At 38.9% G+C, this 27,466-nt stretch overlaps 1 protein-coding gene across 3 annotated transcripts in view; it reads left to right on the forward strand.

Moving 5' to 3' along the window:
- The window catches only part of LOC126867402 (mucin-17-like), a 381,530-nt gene that overhangs the window by 338,057 nt on the left and 16,007 nt on the right, over positions 1–27,466 (forward strand). For all 3 annotated transcript variants that reach the window (XM_050621826.1, XM_050621825.1, XM_050621827.1), the window contains 3 exons: positions 14,134–14,356; positions 21,444–21,592; positions 22,043–27,025. In XM_050621826.1, the coding sequence (XP_050477783.1) occupies positions 14,134–14,356; positions 21,444–21,592; positions 22,043–27,025 (5,355 nt within the window). The remainder of the gene's footprint in view (positions 1–14,133; positions 14,357–21,443; positions 21,593–22,042; positions 27,026–27,466) is intronic.

Here is a 27,466-nt window from a genome sequence, read left to right on the forward strand (position 1 = left end):
ATGTATCTTCGAGCCATGTTTAATCGCAACGAGAATTTCCTCTCAAAAGAATTACATTACACAATCAAGAACTTTTCTACGTCAATTATAAGACTGTAGAGCATTTATGTAATTGCACGCTACTTCATTTACACATAAATTTGACCGTATCTTCTATTTTTAACACTCGGATATTAATCTATCGCACAACCTTTCGCACAATGTATAACTTCGTGTATTTTTCCCCATCTAATTCTTCTTCGTATTGTACTTTCTTCTATATCGTCACAATCTTGATTGCATGCAGTCTCGATTCGTGTCGCCGACACAGTGCACCAGTTACAACCGATCGAACCGACATCGTTAGTAGATACATACATGCGATACGGCATCGTTTTCGGGAAAATGTTATGAAATCCTTCCTGTCATCCTATTTCTATCGCCAATTCTCGTACGTCGGTAATAAATTCACGTCAATCACGCGTTAACGCATTCAATCTAGGACATTTATCAATGTTCTCCTCGGCGACCCGAATATCTTTTTTCTATCGCGTTTTCATTACTTATTTGCCTTCGAAAACGCTACAGAAACATATAGAAATGGTATAAAATGGTATCATAACGAAGAAGAAGTTGTAGCTTTAAGTACGACTTTTGAAGACACGAATCAGCCACTTGTAAGTTGTCACATTATCGCGATTTTACTACAGTATGAAATGAAGATTGATAAAATAGGGTTTTACAGTAACAAGTAACTTCGTCATTTGTCAACACGGCTGAATAGTAGTCGTAATAATATTAAATCTTATTTCTTGAAGGATAAGGAAAGGTATAGATTTTACATTCAAAAGTTGAAAAGTTTATTACCGTGAGTATTAACTTACTTATCAACTACGCCGACCATGAATTTACAGAAAGTGCTAAAAGTGATTTAACTTTGAATTGCTTTTTCTTGGTGCACTCAAATTACTGGAAAATATAGTTGCCTTCTTTTTCCCCGACATCCTTACTAGTTGCTCCTTTCCTTTGCAAACATGCTCGTACGTATACTTATACACATATGTAAGTACGCGTGTGTGCAGTTAGCTTGCTTTACGCCGATGACTTCCGCTCTTTCGTCTCTTGATCGCTGGCTCGACGCGACGCGACGGTTCGCGATCCACGGGTAGCTCGAAGGCGGATAATTAACGAGCGGAACGGCAACGACCTTAAGAGTTTCGCGCTCGTCTCGCGCGATATTTATGTTATTCGTTAGCGAGTGCAATTTAGGCAGCCGGCGAAATTAATTGCACGCCGCGAGGACTGTACTCGGAGAACGAAACGGAGAAGCAAACGTGAAGAGAGGAAAAGATGGGGCAAGGAAGAAGAGAAAAAGACTGCCGGTCAATCAGCCGGTCAATATCGACGGGAAGGTGATCGGTTGCGCGAACGCGAAACGTGAGATTGACTGTTACGGACAGTTACTTATAGCTTGATAATTGGTATAATAAGTTGCGGGTGAGCCGGTTGCCAGCGGCTCGTTAGTCGTAATTCCTTTCGGCGGGAACGATTATTTATCGTCGCCGATCGCGATTATATCATTGAAGTGGGCTTGGTAGCTGTTATTGATAGCCCTCTCGCAAGGATGCAAATAATCGCGAATCAAGTTAGCATACAGAAGAAAAAAGATCCAATTCATTGCTTTCCGCCGTGATTAAGCGACAATGTTCAATTATTGTAGACCGCGAAGGAACTTTGATTTCACGGCGAAAGGAGATCGTTGAACGATAGCCATTGGTTATAGTATGCAATATCTCGGCGATTGTGCCGTAAAGTTATGACTGTTTCGATAATTGGAAGTTGTAAATACATTTCCCTTCGTATCGTTCTTTTTACGTGCATGATGATACGAGCCATTAGACGACTTAATATTATCCATTAAAGCGATATTAAATAAGAATCACCATGAAAACTCTTAAGTTGCATTTTAACGGTTGATTATGAAAATAAATAAAGTTGTTTTATTGTTTAATGTAGGTATTCGAATATAGGAATGTGAAACGATACGAGAATTATTGTTCAATAAATTCGCTGAATTTCCATTTATGAAAAAGACGAAAGGCAGTAAACATGTTATTGTATAATATTTTATGATAATTCTATTAAAATTCGGAGTTACCTTATTGATTTATTAATATAAATTACAGCGTATTAATTTTTAAATCAATGGATATTATTCCTCTAGTAGCATGACTTTTATCGCGTTTAATATTTAAGCAATAAAAGTAGGATATATCCTCGTTCTTCATTCAAATTTAATAATTAAATTTCATCTATGATAGCCCTTAATGATTAACAAGAGTAAACTGTTAACACGAATAAGTTTTGTAGTTGCGTAAAAATATAGAGAATTTAATTAAAGAAATGATTAGGCTATGTAATATCCAAGTGATTGAATATGATAGATAATTAATTCGAATATAATTAATTTAAAACAATATTATTAACCTGACTCTTCCAGTTAACAGATTAAATATCCTAAAATAAGGAAATCTAAGTACGACCCTATGAACACAAGAATACTTCTTGAGTGTTAACAAGCAGAATAAGAATTGTTACATAAGTCCAATACGCATCAGAAAAACCAGTCCCAATTTTGCTTCCATGTACCTAAATGCAAAATATCCAACGATAAATACAACGGAGAATTGGCTTCGAATTCAAGAACAGCGGTTCTTGGAGATTGATCGCAAACGAAGAGGTAAACCGCTGCCGCAGGGAAATACGGGTGTGAGTAAATATCTGAGGCTGTTATTCGTAGAAGGACAGCAGAGAACCATGGTCGTATGCGAAATTTCCCACGGCGTGTACGCGATTGAATCGCGGGCCGGTTGGCGTTACGTAATGCGAAGGTTGCAGCTCGAAAAACAATCGGTACGCGGACACTCAATCAGCATGCGACCCGTCGAAAACGTTCTTTGCAATCGAGCATACACGGGTTTAATTGGCTGTAGAGCGGACGTGCACGCACGAAACGCGACACGCCATTGTTACGCGGACGGTCCAATTTGTGACGCGGATTCACCCTCTGATCGGCCGTCACAATGAAAGTCGTAAAATCGCGGACTAATGGCGTCGTTACATTAATTCCGACTGGCACGGCGGTTCACGGGAAACAAGAAAGGCTCGACGATATGCGCGAAAAAACGTATAAAGCGCTCGATCTCGATATCCGGCCGTGCGTTTACTCGTGTGTGTCTGTGCTGTTGTTGCTCTTGGTCAAAATATCTATCGAAAATGTCGTTGTCTCGAATAAAACTGAAGGCCATAGAATGAAAGCTTGATAAGTCTTTCGTTTTTTATATGACGACTATATGGAAAATATATGATAAGTCGTAGTGTAGTTTTGTTCTAAGAACAAATAGCTGGTATTACGAAATTCTTGAGGCTTAAAATGTATCTAACAGAAACAGATATTACTTTTGATTACTTTTTCTTTATATAACAATGAAGTCATTGGCAACCATTTGTCCCCGTACAATGGTTACACGGACAGATGTTTGATTATAAAGCGTTTATAATATTAATACATAGCTTGATACTCATTCGGTTATAAGACGTCAATCAGATTTATCGCTGTATCTACCATTTATATTCTTGGTGTTTTTTTAAATTCATTCAAGATCAGCTTCAAAGCTGCCTCGATGTTTAATCGGCTTCCTTCACGTATAAATTTAAGATATTCTGACAGAATATATCCTATACTATATATACTATACTATCCTATACTATATTTGTAGATTTCCAAAGTATCGAAAGTACTTATTACCAACGGCACGTGTTATCACACGTTGTTTACAACTTATTTATTTGCGTAATTTCTTATTCACACTGCAAACTATCTATGTAACGTGTTTGTTAACGAAACAATAGCAAGTAGGTATAACAATAGATATTTGTCCATCGCTTGTTATCACGTTTTAAAAAGCCCTTTAGAGTTGCAAAACACGAGTTGGCTGGTATTCATACACACATATTGTTCGCGCTACCTTCAAAGTGTGCTTTGTGCACATGTTTGGAGTTGGAATCTCAAACATCGTTGATGCACGACGAGTACAAATATTATTTTATTTTTCTTGTGTCTTAAAAACATGCATAGGCGCGAGCTTTTGTACATTTTCGTTTCAATTTATTTGTCTCCGATTTATTCCTAAATACGAAATATCGTTTACCAAGAGAATATCCTTTAGGGGACCTTTAGTCCTTCCTTTACGATGCAAAGTAAATTATATTAGAGATATGTGAGACCAAACATTTGTAGGAAATATGTCAAGTACTGAACAGACGTTTTAAGAACCTAGGAAATACATTATAGCGCTGTTTAAGTTGAGCAAGAAGCGGCATATAAATGTGGACCTAGAGTTTAATAAATCTATTCGTTGTTGTGGTAAATGTGAGTTATAAATAATTTATATTTTACGTAACGCAAGTTTAAATCTATTAAATTACTTTAATTGAGATTTTTATACTGTTCCGTGTAATTTGATAGCTGTGAATAACTTATTCTAAGCGTGTCGAATAATTTACATAAAGTAACACGAAGTGAAAGAAATTTGTACAAGTATGCATATAGCCATAACTAATTTTTTAGAGCGAGTGCGAGAATATTATATTCACGATCCAACGTGAAGATAATAAATAAAATTCGTTCTGTGAACGATCTTCCATTATCGTGTTACTCATAGCGTTCAAGGACCAATGAATAATTTGTAATGCCGCAATTAATTGTAAATCACATTTCGTGTTATCAGAGATAATTGTTAGATCAATTGTTTCGGCAGAGAAGTGACAATTCGAGAGAAATTCGGCGAGAAACTCGTTTGCATGAATGCGAGAGAACGTTGCATTGGATATAGTGCGGAAAATTAACATTGTGCGATCATTTTATTCGCAACGTTTCAAAGAAACGATAGAGCATTGTTTTAATCGTTTCGAAGATATTGACAGAGATATTTACCAAACACATATAACAAAATGCTTAACATAATAGAAACAAATATTTCGCTGTATACAAATACATGATGAAATAAAGTTAAGAATATCGCTTTAACGAAGTCGAATGAATACAAAACGAAATTCTATACAATTTTTTCTCAACGAGTAGCATATTCATTAACTCCTTAAGATTTATGTGTTTTACGAAGAATATCAATTTACGAACACCTTCAAAATTACACAATCACGTTTCACTGGAAATATACGACCCGGTCGAAGATTGCTTTGAAAGAACGAATTATTGCTTGTAATTCACTGGTCGCTTTGGCGCAACGATTCGCCAAAAGAACAGTCGCTTTTAATTAACCATTTTTCATCGGCGTTGGACCCACGCGAGAGACCCGATGAATTCTGTTGTGCAACCATCTTGCATCTCGCCTTTCAATTATTCGCTTCACCGTAAACGAATAGGAACGAAAAGAACGAAGGATAATAAAAAAGGGCTGCGTTTGTCTCTCGGTGAACAACGGTCACTGGTCCGTTAAAGCCATGGTATTAAGGTCGTTGCTGTCGAGGAACGATGTCTAGTTTGCCAGGAAAATGGATTAAACTGCGGTTTCCGTCGCTTGGCGTGATTATACCGTTTGCAAAAGGCGGCGTTGCAATGAGAAATAATTCTCTGGAAAACGGTACGCTTTAGCAACGTTTCAGATTATCGAGCGGGTTATTCGACCGAGAATACGCTCTTTTTGACTATACACCACTACCTGTGCATAGAACTTCAATCGTTTCCTTTTGTGGAATAGTTTTGATCTCGATATATGTTTCGCTTTGACCTTTTTCAGTTTCAATCTTGATTCCGTCTCTGGATAAGACTATCGGACGAAGGTAGATGAAAAAACGAAATTGTTACCGACAGAAATGTGTGAAACTTTGGTTTAAAAGTTTGTTCTAATCGACAGTTAGAGATTTAATTTATTTTCTTGATGGCGTGTGACTAGTTAATAACAGAATTGGTATTTGATAAATATTTGACTTGTAGATGTACGTTGAGATAGAAGAAATGGGATTATTTGTATATCCTAGTATTGGACATTAGATTTTTTTAACACTAGAATTACTACTGATCCAATCGAAATGACTGGTATCAGATTTTTTGTTTTTGCAATTAGTAAGAAGCTATTGCTTACTTCTATTGAGGCAAAAAATATTACATATACTTATCTATGTCCGGCATAACTCTAATTAATTCTAATTAACTATGAATAATATATTTAGATGCAGATCTTGGAAAGGTCGGTAGTTCTAACATTAATATTTCTCACAATATTCGCAAATAAATTTCTTTGTTACGGCGTTCATAAAACCTTACAATATTTTTGCGCAAATTATAAATATATTTAAATATATTTAAGCATGTTATTTCTTATTTAAAAAATCAATAAATCTGTTCGTCGTCTGCAAATTACCCAACAATAATATTTCCAATTAAATTGTTTGAAGGTAAGGTTAAAGGTAAAAACATTCTCAAAAATACATATGCATATCAACTTAATTTCAAAGCAGCATAAAAGTTTTCCCACAGCCGAAACCTTGAATGAAACTCTTCGTTTCTTCCGATCGATTTTATCGCTCAGCATTAATATTCGCATCGATGGTCGTAAATAAAGATGTCCTTCGGATTACGGAGGCCATCGAAGGAACGAGATCGATAAATTTGATCGGTCGTGATTCACGAATCGAGCTGAATCTCGAGGGCATCGTTGAATGAATCGCGCGACACGATTTCGAGAGAATCGCGAAAACAACCGATCAACGGTGCAATTTTATTCAATATCGCGACGCGTCGTGTCGCGTAAGTGGACAAGATTAGCGTTTAAGGTGATCATCGTTGATGAGCGGCTCGCCAGAAGGAGAACGAATAATAGACCGGTCGGAGGGAACACGTTCTGATTGAGTTAACCGGCGGCATACGTCATTATACGCCGACTCGTCGGTTCTCGACGCCAAGGCCGAGTGCCGCGAATACGTGTAATCTCGACGTCGTATTCAGGTCGTTCTTAATTAACCTGCCAGTACTTCGGTCTGTACCATGACAAAACTTCGACATGTTTCTCCGTCGTTCATCGACGATTACGCTCGACTATCTTATTGCAGCGATTTTTAACCTAATTATTTAATCAGAGACAGCGACCTCTTTTCCCTGAGATTATTGAATAAGAGATACGTTGTTTCGCAACAACTAAAACGACCATAATTCTCTGGGACGAATATCCTGTTTTGATTAATTTCAAATATAATATATCTTTTAGCGTGCCACAGAATTTTAGTATAATAATCGTTTGTGTCTTGTATGTGTCGCGAGACGAAAAGGATTGAATATCTTTGCCGATTTATGCCTTCGAGAATAAAAATCATCCACGCTTTAAATACAGGCCTATATTCGTCTGTTACTCGTGGGAAACGCAGAATGAATTCAACGCTTGGAAACAATGGAAAATGATGCGGACGACCTTGCACTTGTGTTTCTTCGCATTTTTTTGCATTTTAATAGTTTCTCCACGCCACAAATAGAGGCATTGTGCGTTTATGCTTAGGGGAAAGAATAACGTCCGCCGACCGCTGTTGAATCTGATTTTGGATTTTGATTTCTTCGCTAGTGAGTCACTCGGTTTGTGCAAAGTTTCTTCGTGGTAACGTCCGTGGTAATAGACCATCGAATATCGGATTTCTTGGATTACAGAAATTAACTAATTTGCACTTCATTTCGTGATTATTTAATGTCGTTGATGTGAGCTGCATATGTAGCTGTATATTAGTTAATTTTAGTATTTTTTCTAAATTGAAATTTATATTTCATGTGCCAGATCATTCAACAAATGTATTATTATACAGGAAAGGTATAATATATGATAATTAAAAATAACATATGTGTAGATTATGTATATTAAAAAGAAAACCATATACGAGGTGATAAAGAAATAGATAGCCAACGTTTGGTACTCTGTTCTACTGTTGCCAAGGATGAAAAAATGTCATATAAACATAGGTCCGAAAATTTTCCTTTTTACTTATATCGAAAATTCACTGGAATAATAGCTGTCAGACGTAGAATTTCAAGCACTGTCAGCATTTCTTTTGCTAGAAATAAATATGTGTTTAATAGTAAATCAATATGTATTTAAACGTTTCATAGTGTAGACAATGATATCAGAATGATTTATTTTAATATCGATATTATTAAAAAAATCTATACGCACTTATATAATTTATTATACAGACTATTTGAAAAAAAATATATAATATTATGTAAATTATATTTATAGAATATTTTTTGATACTTGCCTATAGTGAAGTACGTATTTTCAAGTTAAGTAACAAAATAAAATTTTGTACGATAATATTTCGTAGAATTTAGTAACAAAAAGATGTTAAAAGTAAAAGTAAATTGTAGCTTAAAAAAGTAGTTACTTATGTAATACACGTGTGTATTAAGATGTTTGCGTGAACGGATGTATTTAGTATTGTACTAAATACTTTATTCATATTTTTTGTCATACAATATTCAGGTATATAATTTTTAAAGTAAAAATAATTCACGGACTGAAATAATATCTGCACAAAGAAGGAATTTACAAATATTATTTCACATACTTTTTACGTAATTCAGTTCGTATCTGTGTGTATGGCAGACTGATGTAGGCGTATATGTAGATAGATATGGCCACATCGAATTCTAATAAACAGCCTCCGGAAAGCCTTTCATTTTTGACGTAGATCAGATTGAGATAGCGATACTATTTTTTAGCTTTTGACAACGATTGCGCCGTATTCGATTTCTTTTGAATATGTGTACGTGTATGTAACCTGAATTAAATCATCTATGTTTAAGACTTTACAATACGCTATTGTACAAAATATATGAGCACGAAGTATACGAACAGTTGATTATTTTGAATGGAACTTGATATAGCTAGAAAATTGCAAATAGAAAAAGTCATACTTTATTAAAATTGTCATAGAATATTATAATATGATAACATTTATTTTTCAGAATAAATATGTAAATGGAAAACTTGATATCTGCAAGTTTCAAATATTATGAAATAGTTTTGTCTTTAAACGATTTAATATCTTCAGCTTTTCTGATTGTCAAATTATGGATAACATAGTGAAAGTTTTCTAAAATTGTTAGGAAGACTATCGTGATTAATTCTAACAACAATATTCGAAAACGATTAACACATCGACGAATCGTGTACGTTTAATTTTAACATACCTGCCATCGTTAACATTATAAATAAACAATCTTCCTACATTTGCTAATTCCATAAGAAAACGGTGAGCGATACTTTCGATCGTCGGTTTGTTATTAATTTATCATTATTAGATTCACGAGCGACAGTGTACCTAATCCGCACGCAACTATTTCACATATTAACTTAGTTTTACAAAACGAAAAGGTATATAAGTACCTAATGTGTTTTTAATTCAACTCGAAATTCTTTCTAATAATATTTTCTCATGTCTGTCACTTACATTTACCAACAGTATTAACGCTTTCGAGATCGTTGACGTACTATTACGTCCATTTCTGTGCCAAAGGAGTTAGTCGATAATTACTGCGTCTCTTCGTGTGCAATTAGTTTCTCGTTTTCCTGTTACGGACAATTACCGATGTTGGTTACGAAACCTTCTAAGTCGAATAATTACAGGGTATTTAAACACTTTTTTGCGGAAACCTATTTTCTATAGCCTATATTATTCGTAACACTTCAAGCGTGTATAATGATACAAAGCATAGAAAATAAACTGTGATACCTTGTAAACGACAGCTCGTCGTATGCTTATGAAATAAGTTTGAAGATTCGTATTTATTGCCTTTTTATAGCTGCGATATCACATTATAAATATTTAGTTACAATGATTATGTGTTAATACGAGTTATGGTACGTTGTTAACTTATTACGCGATGATTAAGTTTTATTTTAATTAATTTAACTTATTCGATTGATGCGATAATTAAGCATATCAAAATTAATTTGTGTAAATTTATGTCTACAATTATACAATCAAGGACTAATCGTTTAATAGTCTGATAAAATGACGAAGAATTTAGAATAAATTATTTCGAAAATAATTACTTCTTCGTCAAGATATCGTCAAGATCTCTTACATCTGTAACGTGCGTATAAAAAAAATAATAAATTATAGTAATTACATGATGCATGATAATATCTCAATAACTGTCTAGTCTTTTTTATGCTGTTGAAGGCTCAACGTTACTCGGATATCAGCTTGCATCAAAATTGATTCAGGTTTATACAATTTCATAAAATCTCTCGTATAATTACAAATCAAAAAAGATCGATTCATCCCTGTTTAATATTTATTTCCTTAGTTCTACTCTCTTTTCCGCTCTACAGTTAAAGGATTTTAATTTTAACGAACATATCGAAAAGTCGAAATTTGTCCAACTTTATACAGTTTCATAAAGTTTCCCGTATAATTATAATTCAAGAAAGCTCGATTTTTTCGTAACGCTTACTCCATATGTATATCATTCCTGTTTAGCCATCTCACCTCGAGCCGAAACTTCGCAACCATATGCTTGAAGCGTTAAAATATCTGATCGACAGGTGATCTCTGTGGCAGAAGTTCGACGGGAATTTATTTCACGAAGAAACTCGATGGTAGCCAGTCGAAGTTAGTTTCCTTCCAATTAGGCAGTCAGGAGGGCGTGAATATTAACCGGGGCGTTCTCATCAAAATATCAATACTGGGCAACGTCGGTTCGCTGTTATCGAGCCGCGATCAGCCTGGGTTATGCAAATCCCCGGCCTGGCCTGGCCTTTCGCTTTATTTCCCTTCTCGTTTCGGTTGTACCATTACCTTCACAACGAAACCGCCAATAAAAGCAACCGCAAGGATCTTTAGCAATCCTCGGAACAAACGGTCGTCGTCGCATACCTCGCAGCGACGCTGGTTACGTAAGTAAGCGGCCCCGAAAACCTTTGGACCACCTTCGGGCTCGCTAAAACACCAGATAATCTGCCCGTTTCCTCGGCGATTTCGCCGCCGCTGTGTCGCCATAATTGGCGAACGCCGGCGCGCGAGCATCGCGCAAAAGCGGAGTCAGAAAGTCGAAAAGGGCCAGCGAACGAGAGCAAACGAAGAACGAGAAAGAAGAGAAGAGAGAAAGAGCGGCAAAAAGAGGAAAAAAGAGGAGAAGACCTCGACCGGACCGATGCTCATGAATCTCATGATCGATGCGCGATGCTCGTGCACGGAGTTAAAATGTGTCCAAGTTGGAAGGCCACGGGCCGATGTCCGGTAATGGTCATCCAGGACTTCAACCGTGTTACGTGTCAGCCCGTGAGACGTTCCGCGGCAATTTACGGCTACGTACACAGTGCCATTACGACGCATCGTAAATAAGACGGTGCACGTTGTATGCGGCGCGGCAGACACATACACACGCACGCACACACACACACACACACACACACACGCGTGTATACATACATACAGTGCAACGCAGCTTCATCATTTTTACCGCTCATTATGCGTGGGCGCCGTTAATTTCTGGTCCACGGCCGCGCGTTTTTGTCGGCCCGCTTTCGCGATCTCTGTAACGTTGTACTTTTAAGACCTCCTTTTTCTTTCGAACGTGACTTCGAATCGAGTATCCGACGCTGTCGCTGCGTGTTTGGAGGAAATGGTGTATTGTTTCGTTAACGACGAACAAATTAAGGATCGTGTAGTAGTTTCGATATTATTGGCGAGTGGGTGGTAATAGTTTGTTTTCGACTACGCAGTTTAAGTCGATGGTATTTAATGGATGAATTGCGTTTACGTAAGCAGTTAGAAAACTATCATTTATGTACATTTTTTGTTTTCCTTTCAATATCTCCTTTAAATAATTTCCTTCGACTAACCTTGAGCGCGTAATTACGCTTTGCATTGAAGTAATTGCTCTAACAGATAATAGAAAAAATGAGAAAAACGACAAAATTAGACTTGTCACATTTTTCTGCTACGACCTTTATATCGATAAGATATCTTCCAGGCATGGATAATGTTACAAATTTATTACTTTGAATTCCTCCATCAATTGGGATGATTTTTGACATTAAATTTTTCAAAAAGAAAAGTTTATTTATATTTTACAAGGCTCTCAGAAGCATGTGTGTACGTTGTTTCAATCTACATATTTTAGTTTGAAATCGGTTTATCGATGCCGGCGAAATATCAATAAATGTTGATTATAGTTATCGTTTCATAACAATGTATGCCAATATAACGTAGCATCTATCAAAACGATTCAATTGAACCATATCGTGTATATTTATATCTCATACTAATAGTTTATACTTTTATCGTTCTGCTTTCATTCTAACGATGTAATATATTACACTGTATTTGTTCGTTCACTATTCTCTCGCATTCACCAAAATCTAATTGAACTATTTTGTAATAGATTAAGAATCAAACACGTATAAATACCTCAACAACCAGTGAATAACAATGATTAACAATAACTGTTGTTATTAGTAGCAATAATTATTATTACAATTTCTTCAACAATGATCGGCTAACGTTCGAAACTTCTATCAATTGCATTCAACGTCGACAGAACGACGAGCTTTACGTTATCGAATAGGAAACGTTTCGTTTATTTTTTATTTACTTTAATTTCTGAGAATTGACATTTTCTTAAATTATCGAACCTCGTTATTACTTCCGGGATATCGCCTAATTTACGGGAATAAATACCAAGCTACTTGCGAATCAAATTGTTCGCATGGGCGAGGACACATGTGCGCCACTGCAATTACGCGTAATTGGATAATTATCGAAACGTTGGGCGAATTGTTCCAATAACCGGAATTTAAACGTTCGATGCATAATACATCGGCGTTGTTTGAATGTGACAGAAATGCAGGAAAGCGGCGCAAGCCAGGCCGCATCGCGGTCTTGTTTCGTTTCGTGGCAGGAAAAGTAGGTCGTAGGCGGAATAACTCGTTTCATTACGTGATTCCGCCTCTTTATTTCAATGTCCGCGCCCGTATAGTCAATCTCTATTATCTGTGTCTCGAGGGTTGTAGCCAGATCGCTTGAACAAATGCCAAAGGTTATTTCCTCGTAAACTTGCTACGTTATTTCCCGAAAGTAGGAACGTGGCCTTTTACGAGCCTTCTTTCGCTTGACTTCGCTCTTTACCAACTGACACGATGAAACCGCGAAATTATAAAGCTGACACCAGATATGACCGACTAGTAAGTGTGTGGATACTCGGCTGAATTCGTGAAAGCACAAAAACGTGAAACACAGCCCCGTTCGCAGGTAGCAGGACATTTACGAAAACTATAATCTTCTTGAAAAGAGACATACGTATAGTGATGGGCGAAAATTTTCAGATAAACCGATCTTACAAATTTCTCTTGAAAGTTGGAGATTAGAGGAATTTTACCCAATTTTGACTATAGAAACATATGCTGTATAAAAGAAAACGCTATAACAACTAAACGTTTATTGTTTAAATGTGTCCAAAAGATCGTTAAATCAACGTGTTAGTAAGCGTTAATAATATATAAGAGAACATATTTGGTCGAAAATCTTTGCATACCATCGTACATTTCTTGTCTACGTGTGACAAAACCAGCAAAAATATGTGAAGTAACGCACCTTTTGTATTATTTATCTTATTTGGTTCGTCCATCTTTCGTCATCGTTTCTTCATTATATCTGCTGCCTTTTATTAGAGAAGTACACAGAAGTATGAAATAAATTCACCAACAATATTCGATCTATAAGAAGTCATATTGGAAAAAAGCTTGCAACAATGCTTTGAGAAAATACACACTAAATAATTTATCTATTTGTTAATGTATTCACCTTTACAATTTACAACAAATCAATACAATTTGTTGCTATTGTATCGGCTTTACTCAACAAATATTTACGAGGTTTACTCAACACCGATTGTATTTATGCACATAGATATATGTAATATAAAGTATCGTTATCACATAGCATATCGTATTATCATGCACTTATACGATTTTCGGGATTTTCCAGAAATTCCCTCGTCGTGAATCGATCGTTTCTTGTATGAAACATACACAGTATAGTTTACTCGACGAGTAACTAACGACTTGGTCTATGTTCTTGTTTCAGGTTGCGTCACGACCTTGGAGCCCAGATCAGGGCAAGACGCGGGAGATGACCAAGCTCTGCAACCATAAGAGGAAACTTCTGCTGCCAACTACGGCGGCCGGCAGTCCTGTTGCATCCTGTACACCGACGGTCTCTTCTTCGCCGGCTTTATCCACCGGCCCGGTCGCAACCGCGATTCACGTGAACGCGGACTCGCCCACCTCGCCGGACAAAGCCAGGAAAGGTAAGAACGTGACCTTGCGTGTGCCAATTCTGTCTTACGATTAGTTTCGACCTACCGTATCGATTGCTTCGCTCCTTCTTTCTTTTTCTGGTTTGAGAAAGCCGAGAGTGACGGCGTGTTTCATTTCTTCGTGATTTGCATAATTTCGATGTCCGAGTAGATTATGGGTTTGAATAGAAAAGGTGGGCGATTTTTTTTGTACAGAATATCTTGCTACGGAGATCTGAATGATGTAATAAATGCGGATGAATTTTTTACCGAGTAGGGGAGCTTGGGTCAAAGTGAAATTCTTAAGATTTAATCACACTGACGTATAGGAAGTAACGGAAATAAGTTTACTTTTTATCGTATTGCATTATATAGTTTTGTTGTGTAAGATTTACAACTTTTGCAATTTGACCTATTACTTGTTCAAAAAAACCTTTCGTCATTTTTTAGTTTAGTCGATTAACTTGGTGAAGTAAAATATAAGTGACAAAATAGATATGCGAAGGAAAATTTTGATTGAATGTCAGGTTATAAAAAATATGTTATAACAAGTTTAGGAAGAAATAAAAAAGGGGAAGTACCCTCAAAGTAGAGAGAGATGATTTTCTAAAAAGTAGATAAAGCTAAGGAAATAGAAGACATTTTATATATCATTACATACCTAGAAATAGTAAATTCATTAATAAAATTTTGAAATTTTTAATAGAAATTCTAAATACTTTACTCTAACAGTATGTTATCTAAAAATGATAATTCCTTTTGTGACACATAAAATAATACGTTAATTTGCTATCTCATTTTCGCCGCGGTTTCTATGTTTCACGTTGGTTAAGATATTCTTCGGTTTTACTTCAAATATAAAATTTCATTTTAAATACGAGTACGTTTTATCGTCAATAATCGTATGTTATAAGCATTTATTCATGAATATCGAATAATCGGCAAATAAAATAATTATAAGTAATAATTCACGAAAATATCCTACGTAAACAAATCGTTCACATTTATCAATATGCTTCAACATAAAACCAATTACGCTTTAAAGTTTACTTATTTAATGAAGTATCCCCATTTACATTTATGAGTTCGTAACATAGGAAATTTTTATTGTATACAATCACTTACATAATTGTTGTGCTAAACACGAAAAGAGCCCATAAGACAAAACAATGAATTGAATAAATTTCGCTGAGAGTTTTAGTCTTATTTTAATATTAGCGACCTTCGAATTGATAATTATATTGGCTCTAATAAAACTTCGTTCTTTTCATATTTCCAAAATAAATAAGAACTTCGTAAAATAATTGAATTACCTCGTTAGAAAATATACTTGGTATCCAATATATTCACTCTTATTTTCAAGAAGTTCCACAGTTGTTTTAAAACAGTAACTTCTATCATTATATGGTATGCCCCTTTGGAAATAAAGTAGGAAGAAAGAAATATCTTTTCTAGCTAAATAATTCCAAGTTACTCGTTTCATAAGAGATGATCGTGACGTCACCGATTCGCGAAGAAGTACAGACGTTTCCTTGCATGTTGAATAACAAACGCGGAATCGAAGTAGCCCAATTAGAGGAGGTATTTCTCGATCAGATAGAGGGGAATAGTCTCGCAAGGAAATTGCATAGAAGGAATTTTTCCATCTAGGGAGTTTTATCCGGCGTTCGAGGAGGCGCGGGGTGGTCGATCGATCAAAATCAGAATTTTCCCTGGGGAAAAGTTTCTTGGCGGATTCTCGAACGAGCCACGAACTCGTCGAACTCGATCGCATTATACATACTCGCCAATCAATCTCACGTATACCAGCGTACGCGGCGGCCGAGCACGTACACATCCTCCCACCCATCAATATATCCCCCGAAGAAGTTTTCCCATCGATCCGTCGTATTAACAAAGTTCCGCCAGTTCCGGTAGTCAGAGCGGCGCGCCATAATCGTCGGGAACGTTTATTCACCGTCGTACTAGAAAACACGCGGCGAAAACTTTTATTGGAGGACGACCAAAAGTTTTTCCTCGTGCATCGCGCCTCGCGGCTGCCGACCGAGTCGTGATCATTAGGGCGCAGCGAACGGGAAAAAAGTCCCGGGAAGAAGAAAAGGAACGACGAAATTGCGACATTAGCGGGGTCTGTTGCCTCCATCCCCTTCTCCCTTTCTTTCGTTTCGTCTGTGCTTCCCTTTTCCTCTTTCTCTGTGCCTCTCTTTCTTCCGCGGTCCTTTTCGCGTACATAGAGACGGCATTAAAGCTCCCCGATGTCGGTGAAAAAAGGGATGGAGGTGGCGAACGCGACGTAGGAACCGTGGATGGAGGCGTTGGCCCCGGGGGAAGGAGGTGGAATGATGTATCACCGTGGCGGCTAAACTCTCCGTCCGGATTTCATTACTAAATCCTATAACCGACCGAGCGGGACCGACTCTTTTCTTTTTTTCTCTCTCTCTCTCCCTCTTTCGTTTCCTCTTCCCTGCTACCCGTTCACTCCTCTCCTCTGCTGCTTCTTTATTCTCTTTTTCGTCTTTTCCTTTCTTCATCGCGTCGCTAATTAAACGGCTGTTATTCCGAGCGAGCCTGTGCACACACAGCGAAAGCCTCGCTTACGGTTTTCGCTCGTCGGGAATGAGAAACAATAGTCCGACTGTGCATTGAAATTCGTCGAGTGTATTTTGATCGTTCGCTGGTTTCAGGGGCTGAGGGATTTAAAGGACAACGTTGCTGATTTTTAATCGCCTGCTCGCAAACTTTCTAACTGTGTTTCATTTCACCTTTTGTCATCCGAGCTCAAGCATTTCAATCCTTCCGCCATCGGTTTAGCGTAGTGGTTTTGGTAGATTTTGTTCATTCAGGAATTACGTTAGGTGGATATTGCAAAGTGATCGAGACAGTGTAACAGCGATATGGTGGGCAAAATTTAACTTAACGTTTTGCTATATGACACGTCTAATTTGATTATCCAAAAGTCGTCTTCATTTTTATGGTAACGATTTTACAACAATATATTGATAATTACTAATTGATAATTGTACGTAGTAAATTAACAACAAAGAATAACCACATCATTTTATTAATTTGATTGTATACAAATTGTATACTGATCACTTTCGATAAATGAAGTAAGCGCATTTGAAAACAGTTTTATCGTCACGTACAAGATAACTGAATTACCATTTCGGAAGGTTCATAAAAACTTGCTTCACGAGAGGTAGCAGAAAATTAACAGGAAAGGTTAATGGAAACTATACATTTACGATTAACATACGCAAATGGAAAGAAAAGTACCTCGAAAATCGAAAGCATAATTTATCTATTGTCCACAGAATTGACAAATTTTCAAGCTGGATTCTATCAAAAATTACCATATGAAATAATCTGCTTCCACGCGTTCGATATAATATTCTTCGAAGATTTATCTTTCTCGCGATTACGGTATTGCATCACGGAATTGCGCTCCTCCCTATATAAATGTACATCGTCGCCAGTGTTTCTGTGGAACTTTATAGGGCCGTTTTAACATCGACGCTCACGTTCGCGTTCACGGGCGTCGCTTCGATTCCAATTTTCCGGTGATATAAAACGACGTGGCCCGAGAAAACGTCACCCTGTTTCTCTCCCTTTCGTTCCACACCATCTTTCTTTCTACCCCTGGTTTCCCTCTATCGAGGCATTTCAACGGCGGAGGTAATACGTTCGCGTGGTGTGCAAACACACACCCTTCAAATCGCGGACGGGGATGGAAAATAAAAGAAATAAGCCGTGGAGGGGAGAGACGAATCGAATGAATCTTTATCGTCGTCGCTCTTCCACGAATACGAGTCTCAATAACGAAAGTCGATTTCATTTCTCTCCTCTCTTCTTTTCGGTTTTGCTCGGCTCAGCCTGGGGAATGGCTTTTATGTACCGCAGTTTGCCAAGGGACTCGACCGAGAAACGAGAAACGAAACTCGATCGACGCTATTAATGGAATTCCGACGGCTGGTTACTCGTATCTGGATTTACTTTCGTTTTTAATATGCGTTCATTTTCTAGACCAATCCTATAGCCGAGAGAGGGGGCGAATGTTTGAGCGCGCAAACAGCATTTCTGGAATTCGTATCGCGGCTCTCGCCTGTAACGATTGACTTTTACGCTTCGCGTGAGACACTCTGTCAGCGGATTCGTCGGTGTGTTAATAAATTTTCGAGATCCGATTTCGCCAGGTCGACGAGACAAGTGTAACGACTAATCGTGACACGTTTAACGAGGTCGATCGCTCGCCGTTACATTTTCCTTGTCCCGCTGAACAATTTTCCGTGGTAAACAGGCTCTCTCTGTTACCCGATCGATCACGTTCGTGTTACGACGGCGCGATACGCTTTGCGCCGTTTGATATCCCGGAGGAAACGATTTCACAGAGAGCGAGCTATTAGTTACACCTGCAATTTTTCTTTTATCATCTTACTCGGTACGTAAAGATTTTACAACTACGAGTTCTTGACAAACTTTGATTTTCATTCAACTTCGTCGCTTTTCATCAAAATCAAATGTTTCGTTCGTCAATTATGCAACTAATCTCGTACAATCTGCGCTATCGAAAACGGCGATTAATAACAAAACCAGTTGGTTGGCATAATACTCGATGAGCATTAGCAAAAGACCTTAGAGCGTGTGCCATGCACAGGTCATCAGACAGTTTAAAGCCCACTCAGGTAAATCCTCAGACGATCCACAAATTTGCATTTGGTTGTCTCTGTCGCTACAATCCCGACACGGGACAGAAGCTTTCCATCGGTGTTAGAGTTGCACAGAGGACGCGAGCTGGCCGGAAGAGGAACCAATCGGCCGGCTCGTGTCTTCTTATCGTCCGGGCGATCAATAAGTCCCGGGAGGAGGAAAGAATCCGCTCACCATTCGCTGCCAGCGACGTCAACGCGACGATGTTAGTTTGGATGAGGCTGCTTGGTGGGGGCAAACGCGAAGGAGAACGAGGACAGAGTGGGTGGTAGCAGTGGTGGTGTCGATGGTGGTGGTGGTGGTGGTAGTGGTGGTGGTAGTGGCAGACAGAGAGTTGATAAGGGTTAATTTCGTACGAAGAGGCAGCGGCGCCACGGCGCTCCGAATAGGTGAAGAGAGAAGAGGAACTGCGGTCCAACGTCTGTGTCCGGTTGTGATTCTTGCGCCTGCCCCGAGTGATGTTCACCCCCGCCGACACCGTTTCAAACCACCTCCGGCTCGTCCTCGACCGACGTCCTGTTGTGGTCGCGCAAGCGCATTTTACGCTGCTTCCGTTTAGTCCGCATCAACGGCTCGACCACGTCGTAACGTCCGATCCACGCTGGGATCGTCATGAGCGAACAACTGGGGAAGTAGTCCTTGGCCGAGGTTCAATTGGATTTCAGTGATTCGAGTGCCTTCGAATCCCGCTGGCCCGTCAGCCAGCCGTAACGAGAAGTTTTGCCTCGGGACTTCTCTACCAGAAGATCGTTATAATTATGGCCGTTGGTTCGGTTCAATTGGTCCCTGTATCGAAATCTCCTGACATCGAGTCCGCAACTTCGATCTATACCGCGAGAGTTGCTTGAGAACGATGGGAACTATCTTTGGTTAGCATATTTCAGCCGTATCGAATATTGTGTGTTCAAGAGAAATTAGGCTTCTCCATTCGTTTTATTATTTAATCTCTTATATTATATATATTTTTATTGCAAGACATCGAACAAAGAGTAATTTGAGAAATTACATGAGAAAAGGCGCACTTTGTAATTTTCCCTTGCAATCGAATTTGCAATATCTTTCCTCGTACTTCGAGGGATCGAGTTTCATCCTTAAGCGATAGCCTATATTTCATAATTGCTACGTCATCTCTGCTTCGTCAAATTTAATGGCGGCAACGCTTACAGCCATAAGCCATTGACTGCAGATTTTTGGGATAAAGGGAGAGGGATTTTACGCGTTCACGCGAACCTCCCTCGAAAGCCACGAAATGCTTCAAAGATTTTACGCAAATTTTCACCCCCTTGAAAATCGGGTTAAACTACCGTCGTTGCAGACAACTTGGCCTTACTCCTAGGTGGATTCATTATTACATCCTACCCTACCTCCCTTTCACCCATCCGTTTTCCTCGTCCTCTTCATCTTGCTTCTCCCGCTTCCGAATTGTCTTCCCCCATTGAAGCCGTGGAGAATAATTATCCGCTGTAGGCTTACGGATAAAAGACCGCCATTGAAAACCATCCCCTTTGCCACCCTTTTGCCATTCTGCTTTCTGTTATCCTCGTAAATCAAGGTAATTTTATAGTGTGAACGCTTGTTATGGCTGCTTGTCAACCTTTGATTGTGAGGGGTTGTATAGTTTCGCTTCAATTCAAAATATGAAACAGTTATTTGCTTCGCTTCGTTCTATTTTTCATTTTCTTTGATTCATCAATTTTTTTTAAATACTAACGAACCTATAAGGGTGATTTTCCTCCATTCTTGTATCTTTTAGCATCGTTTAAATAGTTCGCGTGCATTCCCGTGCATTATTTATTTTTCTCGTATGTAGAAACAATTAGTATGAACACGATGAAAATTATATACGTTCTATTAATATTATACTACTGTTAATATATAAAACTAATTTTCATTAAATAGTTTCTATTATGTAAAGAATAGTAATTATTTTCATTCAGAATGTGTCATACTATAAATCAGCAATTTCTGCGACACTTCGTGCATTTATCTTCTGCACTTGGAAAAAAGGCAATATTATAACCATTTATCTTTGTAACTGATTTATACAAAATTGGAAAAAGTTATACGTTCGTTTACAAGTAAAATGTGTTGGAAAAGAAAGGTAGTGAATAAAACGGATATGAATCTTGGAATTGTTACGCTAAATAGGATTTAACCTTGCGGTGGGACTTCAAATGGAACACTCGTTCATTAAGAAACCTGAAGCAGCGCTTGAATAATAAGTGGAGGGTTAAAATTAGAGTTAGGGAAATGAGTCGTATTTTAATTCTCCATGACCTTGAAGATTTAACGTGCCCCGGAATTCCATTAAGAATTAATATCATTTTTTTGCATATCTTAAGTATCCAATAACAAAAGATGATTTCTATCAACGTTTAATTATATTTTTCAGATGGTCTCAACAAGAAAAAGAAGAGGAAAATAGGGGGGCTAGGAAACATTTTCTCAGGAGTCTCAGTCTCACAACTTATGGCACAACGCGAAAGAGCTATTGTTGCGGCATCTGGAGTGCAAGGGTCACCAGTACCAAATGGATCGCAGGTAATGTGATACTAATTTTAATTAATCCGAAGAGAAATCTGCTATTTTAATCCTTCCATAGTGTATCCCGAGAGAGATTCGAACAAATAATACTGCGAACTTTACATTTTAAATGAAATTATACGTGACGCAATTATTAATATTTATTTCCTATAAGAAGTTAAAATTGTATTACGTTAATATCTAATTTTTATTCAATATAATAGTTATGTAATCATAATAAAACAAGATAATTATTTTCCAAGTTCGTTCGCTGTTCTAAATTTTACTTTATTGTATTGTCCAAGAGTCAATAATTACGGTCTGTTTATTGTAAATAATAAATTTACCTGTAATAGATAAATCTTTATAAATAAATAAGTTAGTAGGTAAATTTTATTATTTTGTAATGTATGTCGAATACTATGTATATAGCATAGTGTTTACACGTGAATGTTTTTCATATTCCAGGTGTGGCCTATTGCGATCCCTAATTTGCAAGTTCAGCAAAGTAATCAGCAGATATGTCATCAAACATTAAATTCACCTTCTCAAGCACAAGATATAAACGGCTGTGTAACGAGAAATCCTCAGCAAAGGATAAGTCAGCACAATATGTCGGGGATGTTAATGGGAAATTCCCTGATCATGAATCAGCAGGGCGCCAATTTTAACAATATGACTCAGCAGCAACAACAGTTGTTGCAACAGCAACATCAACAGCTTATATTACAACAACAACAACAACAACAACAGCAGCAGCAGCAGCAGCAACTTATGCAGCAGCATATATCTCAACAACAACAGCAGCAACAGCAACAGCAACAGTTACTGCCTCATCATCAGCAAATGCAACATATGCAGATTTTACAGCAACACGAACAACAACATCAAAACACGGTCGTGAATCAGTTAACGCAACAGCAAGCTCCTCACTATCTTAATCAATTAAATCAGCAGCCGTTACACATAATGCAGCAGCAGGACCATTTGAACCAGCAGCAGCAACAACAGCAACAGCAATTGCACATGCAACAAATGCAGAAGCATAAGATGCAACAGCAGCAACAACAACAGCAGCATTTGACTCAAGAAGTTGATCAACAATCAGGAAACTACAACCCTCAACATTCGTCAGAAAATTATGTGCATCACATGCAATCCTCACAAGTAACAGCTCAATCTGCTCTTCATCCGCAGTTGCACCAAATTCATCAACATCAGCTGCAACAACAAACGCAACAACATCAACCCAATCAACACGTAATGCAGGCACAACCAGCGGATCAATTTCAAATGCAAATACAACAACTCCAGCAGCAACAGCAGCATCAGCATCAACAACAAGTATCTCAGGTGTGCGTGCAACCTCAGTATCCTAATCAACAGTTGAATCATCATTCGTTAGACGTAATGCAACAACAAACAATTGGTCCCGTGATGAATACTGCTGATATGCAGAACAGACATAATCGTACTTCTTCTGTGACGGATGAAGATTTGAATGCGAAACAAATTCAACAGCAGCAGCAGCAGCAACAACAGCAGCAGCAGCAACAACAACAACAGCAGCAGCAACAACAACTTCTGCTGCACAATCACGCTGTACAACGGCACCATGTCGTACAAAATGGGAACTTATCGAATAATTCCCACGAAAATATGCAACGAATGTACGCCCAGAATCAGGTTCAATATCCTGTGAGAAGTTTCGATGCTTCGAAAGGAGCTATCGTAGATGTTAAACATCAGCAACAATACGCTTTATCTAATGTAGCGGGAAGGAGCCCGAATACCAATCATGCTGTTGAAACGCAGTCTGGAATGGGACCAAACGGGCAACCCGGTAACGTGCATTTCAATTCGAGAACGCCACCTTGGCAACAAAATCGGTCAGCTTCGGGTTCTCATCAGCCTTCTCTCGTCACAGTCCAGAACATCACATGTAACTCCTTCGATCGTGTTCCACCTCTACATCACCACATTCCACAAGCATCCACTTGGACCGATGAAGTTGCACGCAAGAAGGCCAAACCCAGTAAAGTAATGGTGAAGAAACAACGCCAGCATAGCGTTACAGATGTTCGAAACAATAGCCTTGATCAATCAGCTTCGAGTCCAATAGATGAATTCAACGAGAAAAATCAACAGAATAGTAATCAAATTGGTTCGACCGTCAATAGCAGCGGCCCGTCGTTTTTGGAAGATCCCAGCGGTTACCTTGCGCAACAGACTGCTTTGTTGAATAGCACGATATCAAGGCAAACCGGTGTTAGTAGCTCTCAAGTGGGAATTGTCAATAATTCGAAAACACCGCAAACGAGTCATGGTTCGCATTTGCCTAATAACACTTATCTTCCACAACCAAAGCCTTCTTCCGGCGCCAGCCCCACGAGCACATCGACGTTTAATTCTGTGAAAAATCACGCAACCTCGCCCGTTGTTGTACACAGTAGCATGACTCCCACCTCGAGCAGTGGAGGAACAGATTCGGAGAATAGTCCTTGCCAAGGTTGTGTTACCAGTGCTGATACTCAATCTTATGTGCAGGATCAATATAAACAACAAATGCAACGTCAGTACCTGATGCATTCTGATCAACGCGAGGATCCTGTTACATCGTCCACGTTTGGAGAACAGTATCAGAACAATCAGCAACAAGCTGATTCAAGACCGATCCAGGGTGGTACTGTGAGTACCAGTCATGGATCTCCGATTGGTACGAACAGTCCAGCGAATTCGGACACGCCAGCTTCGTCGACACCTGGAATATCGCAGCCGGCAACGCCTCAAAGCCTCATTTCGTCGCAACCGTCGACGCCACATAGTTACTCGCAACCGCCAACACCTCATTCGCATTCTACGTCTGGTCAGGTGCCATCTCAACCTTTAACGCCTCAGGCTCAACAACCCTCACAGTCTTCGATGGGTAGTGTTGCGCCAGAGCAACGCGCGGAGACGCCTTGCTCTGCTACAACGAGTTCAAACGTAGTTCCTTCTAGTACGCCATCGTCGCAATCATCCACCCCCGGTTCAGACAGCATGACGTCTCAAATAACAAAAAGGCAAACCACGAGACAGTCGTCTTTGGATGGTTACCAGCCACATCCTCATACTGTGAATGCAGTTTCGAGAGTACCGATGAATCACTTTGCTGGTACGTCATCGGTAATAACCACAATGGCAAGCGGCCATACGGTTAGCAGTAATACCATCACATCTGTGCTAGCTGGAAGAGCAAATACCGCTACGGTTTCGATAAATACACCTTCTGGAATACCAAATCCCGCTATACCAGATATACTCTCGAATAAATCACAGCATCCAGCGTCTTCGACAACCTTAACGAATGTACCAACCACTGTTGTTACTACGACGTCCTCTCTTCCGAATAGTCAATCGTCGATAGCGATAAGTGTGTCGAAATCGCCATTAGAGATGGTTCAAAGCGTCGTTAGTAGTATACAAGTACCTCAGGCCAGTACCAATTCACCAGTACAACCTCAAAGTCAGCAACAGCAACAACAACCAACCCAACAACATCCTCAGTCCAATGTTCAAGTTCATAATGTTCTTACGTCAGGCGGAATATTAAAACATCCTCCTGGATCGACTTTACCTCCTGGTCATATATTAGTGTCTAATGGTGGTCAACTTATAATGGCTAGCACGGGTTCAGGAATCAACGGTGTAATGGCACCACCTCCTCCAAAAATCATTTCCAACTCTAATTCGATGCCACCATTGTCAGTGTCACCTATGGTCACCAGTGTGACAGGAGCTGTCAGCCAGGTCATTCCTGCGGTGGGCGTAGCTCAGCAAGTTATTGGACAGCCCACGGTGCTCGTCAACACTATTCAGACTCCTGTACTTATACAACCTAGTGTCATGACGATGGACAGTATAGGTCAGAATGTTCAAATACCGCATCTAACTGTCGCGACTGGAAACGTGATACAAAATGCTCAGTCAATCCTAGATGCGAATCAGGACGTTACGAGAAACGTCAGTGCGAATCAAGGGATGGTAAATCGGCAACCGGCGTTGCTATCGCCCGAATCAGCAATGAGCAAAAAGAAAGCGTACAAAAAACGAAAGACGAATCCGCAGACAGTGGCCTCGATGTTGCATATCGCTTCGTCCCAACAGAATGCCGGCATGCTGATGCAGTCGCAATCCAACTTTGCGCAGCAGAACTTCCAGACTCAGAGCATAGGCGGTCCGATGCTGCAGGCATTGACAATTGTTCCTGGCAAGGGTGGAGCACCAGCTCAATTGGTAATGAATGGTCAGGCCGGTGCAACATCGGCTCAGTTCAATGCTCAACAAATTATCACGAATCCTCAACCAGCTCAGCAAATAAATCTTCTGCAACCAGTGAATTTATTAAACGGAGCTGCTGGCATGGTTCAAAATTTCCCTACTATTCAACAATTCATCGTTCCTGGTATAGGAAGTATGGTTATGTCTGCTGATGGAACGGCGACCTTGCTGCAAGACACAGGAAACATCGGTATGCAGTTGCAGATACAGAACGTAAACGGTCAGAACGTGTTAACTCCGGTGCAAAGCCACAGTGGAATATTCAATCCGAGTCAGAGCATTTTAGCAGCTGGTCCTGCTGGAATGGTCATTCGAGCACCGCAAGCAACCGGCGGAAAAATTATTCAACAGCATAGTCCTGGCGCACAATTCCTCTCACCGAACAGTGGCCAATTTTTAGTAAATGGAACAACGTCGTTTGGGAACCAACTGAGTCCGATAGTAGCAAATGTCAGTCCGAACCAGCAAGTGACTTTTAATGCCTCGCAAGTTCGACCGACAAACATGCAGGGTCAGCAGGAATTCATACAGATGAACGGGCAGACGTTGATGGTACCTTGCGGGACGGCGCAGAATATCGCTGTTTCGTCGGCCCCTAATCAACAGAACACAACATTCGTTCAGCAAAATACTACGATCGTACAGCAACAAACGACCATGGTATCTAACAATCAGATACCTAATTTTCAAGCTGCAGCTTCTAATGGAACCACCGTCGATCCTTCGTTAAACATTGATCATAATCAGTCGTATATTTTGAGTTCTGGAATGATTCAAGGAAAGGCGCCCACTTCCCCAAAAAGTAGCGTGAATTCACCGTCTTCGGAGCAGAACGTTGAACAGCAGCAATACGTTCTTGCCAGTAGTAGTACGACTGTTGTTGAGAAAACAGCTCAACAGAGCGATCAACACAGTCCTCTGATGGCAAGACATTCTGTTTCGACTCAGACAGCTGGTAATCAGGCGAATATGGCTCAATCGGCTATGATGAGACAAGGATCGCCGCCGGATACCACCACACACAGTCCAGGGAATAGTCAAAGATCGAATAGTCCTGCCGTGGACACTACAACGCATGGAGCAGCTTCACCTGCACCGCCAATTACAGCTAGACATCACTCGTCGTCTACGGTAATATTGCATTATTCAATACAATAAAAACAATAAAACCATAGAAGAAAAACATAATAGGTAACTTAGAAATTAATTTTCTGAAATATGTCAATTGTTATAATATTAAATATATCTTTGAATGTTTACAGAATATCATAGATTTATTTATTTAATATACATATAATTAAAATATTTTTCAGTAGAATTAAGTATTTTTTCATGTATTTGTATAATTTTAAAGCACTAAGTTTTTTTAGATATATAGTTTTGATGAAAATTGGCATTGTAGCATAAATTTGTCACTGTGTGTTTCAAACAAATCAAATACGAAATTCTTAGATGCTTTAAAACTCTGTGGGGTTAAATAAGTGATGTGAACAAACGTAGATTGAAAAGAAGTGAACGTTGCGAATATATAATTTATATTTATTGCATTTATATGATTAAGTATGGCATACC

This window comes from Bombus huntii, chromosome 7 (assembly GCF_024542735.1).
Source record: "Bombus huntii isolate Logan2020A chromosome 7, iyBomHunt1.1, whole genome shotgun sequence".
Classification (NCBI taxonomy): Eukaryota; Metazoa; Arthropoda; class Insecta; order Hymenoptera; family Apidae; genus Bombus; species Bombus huntii.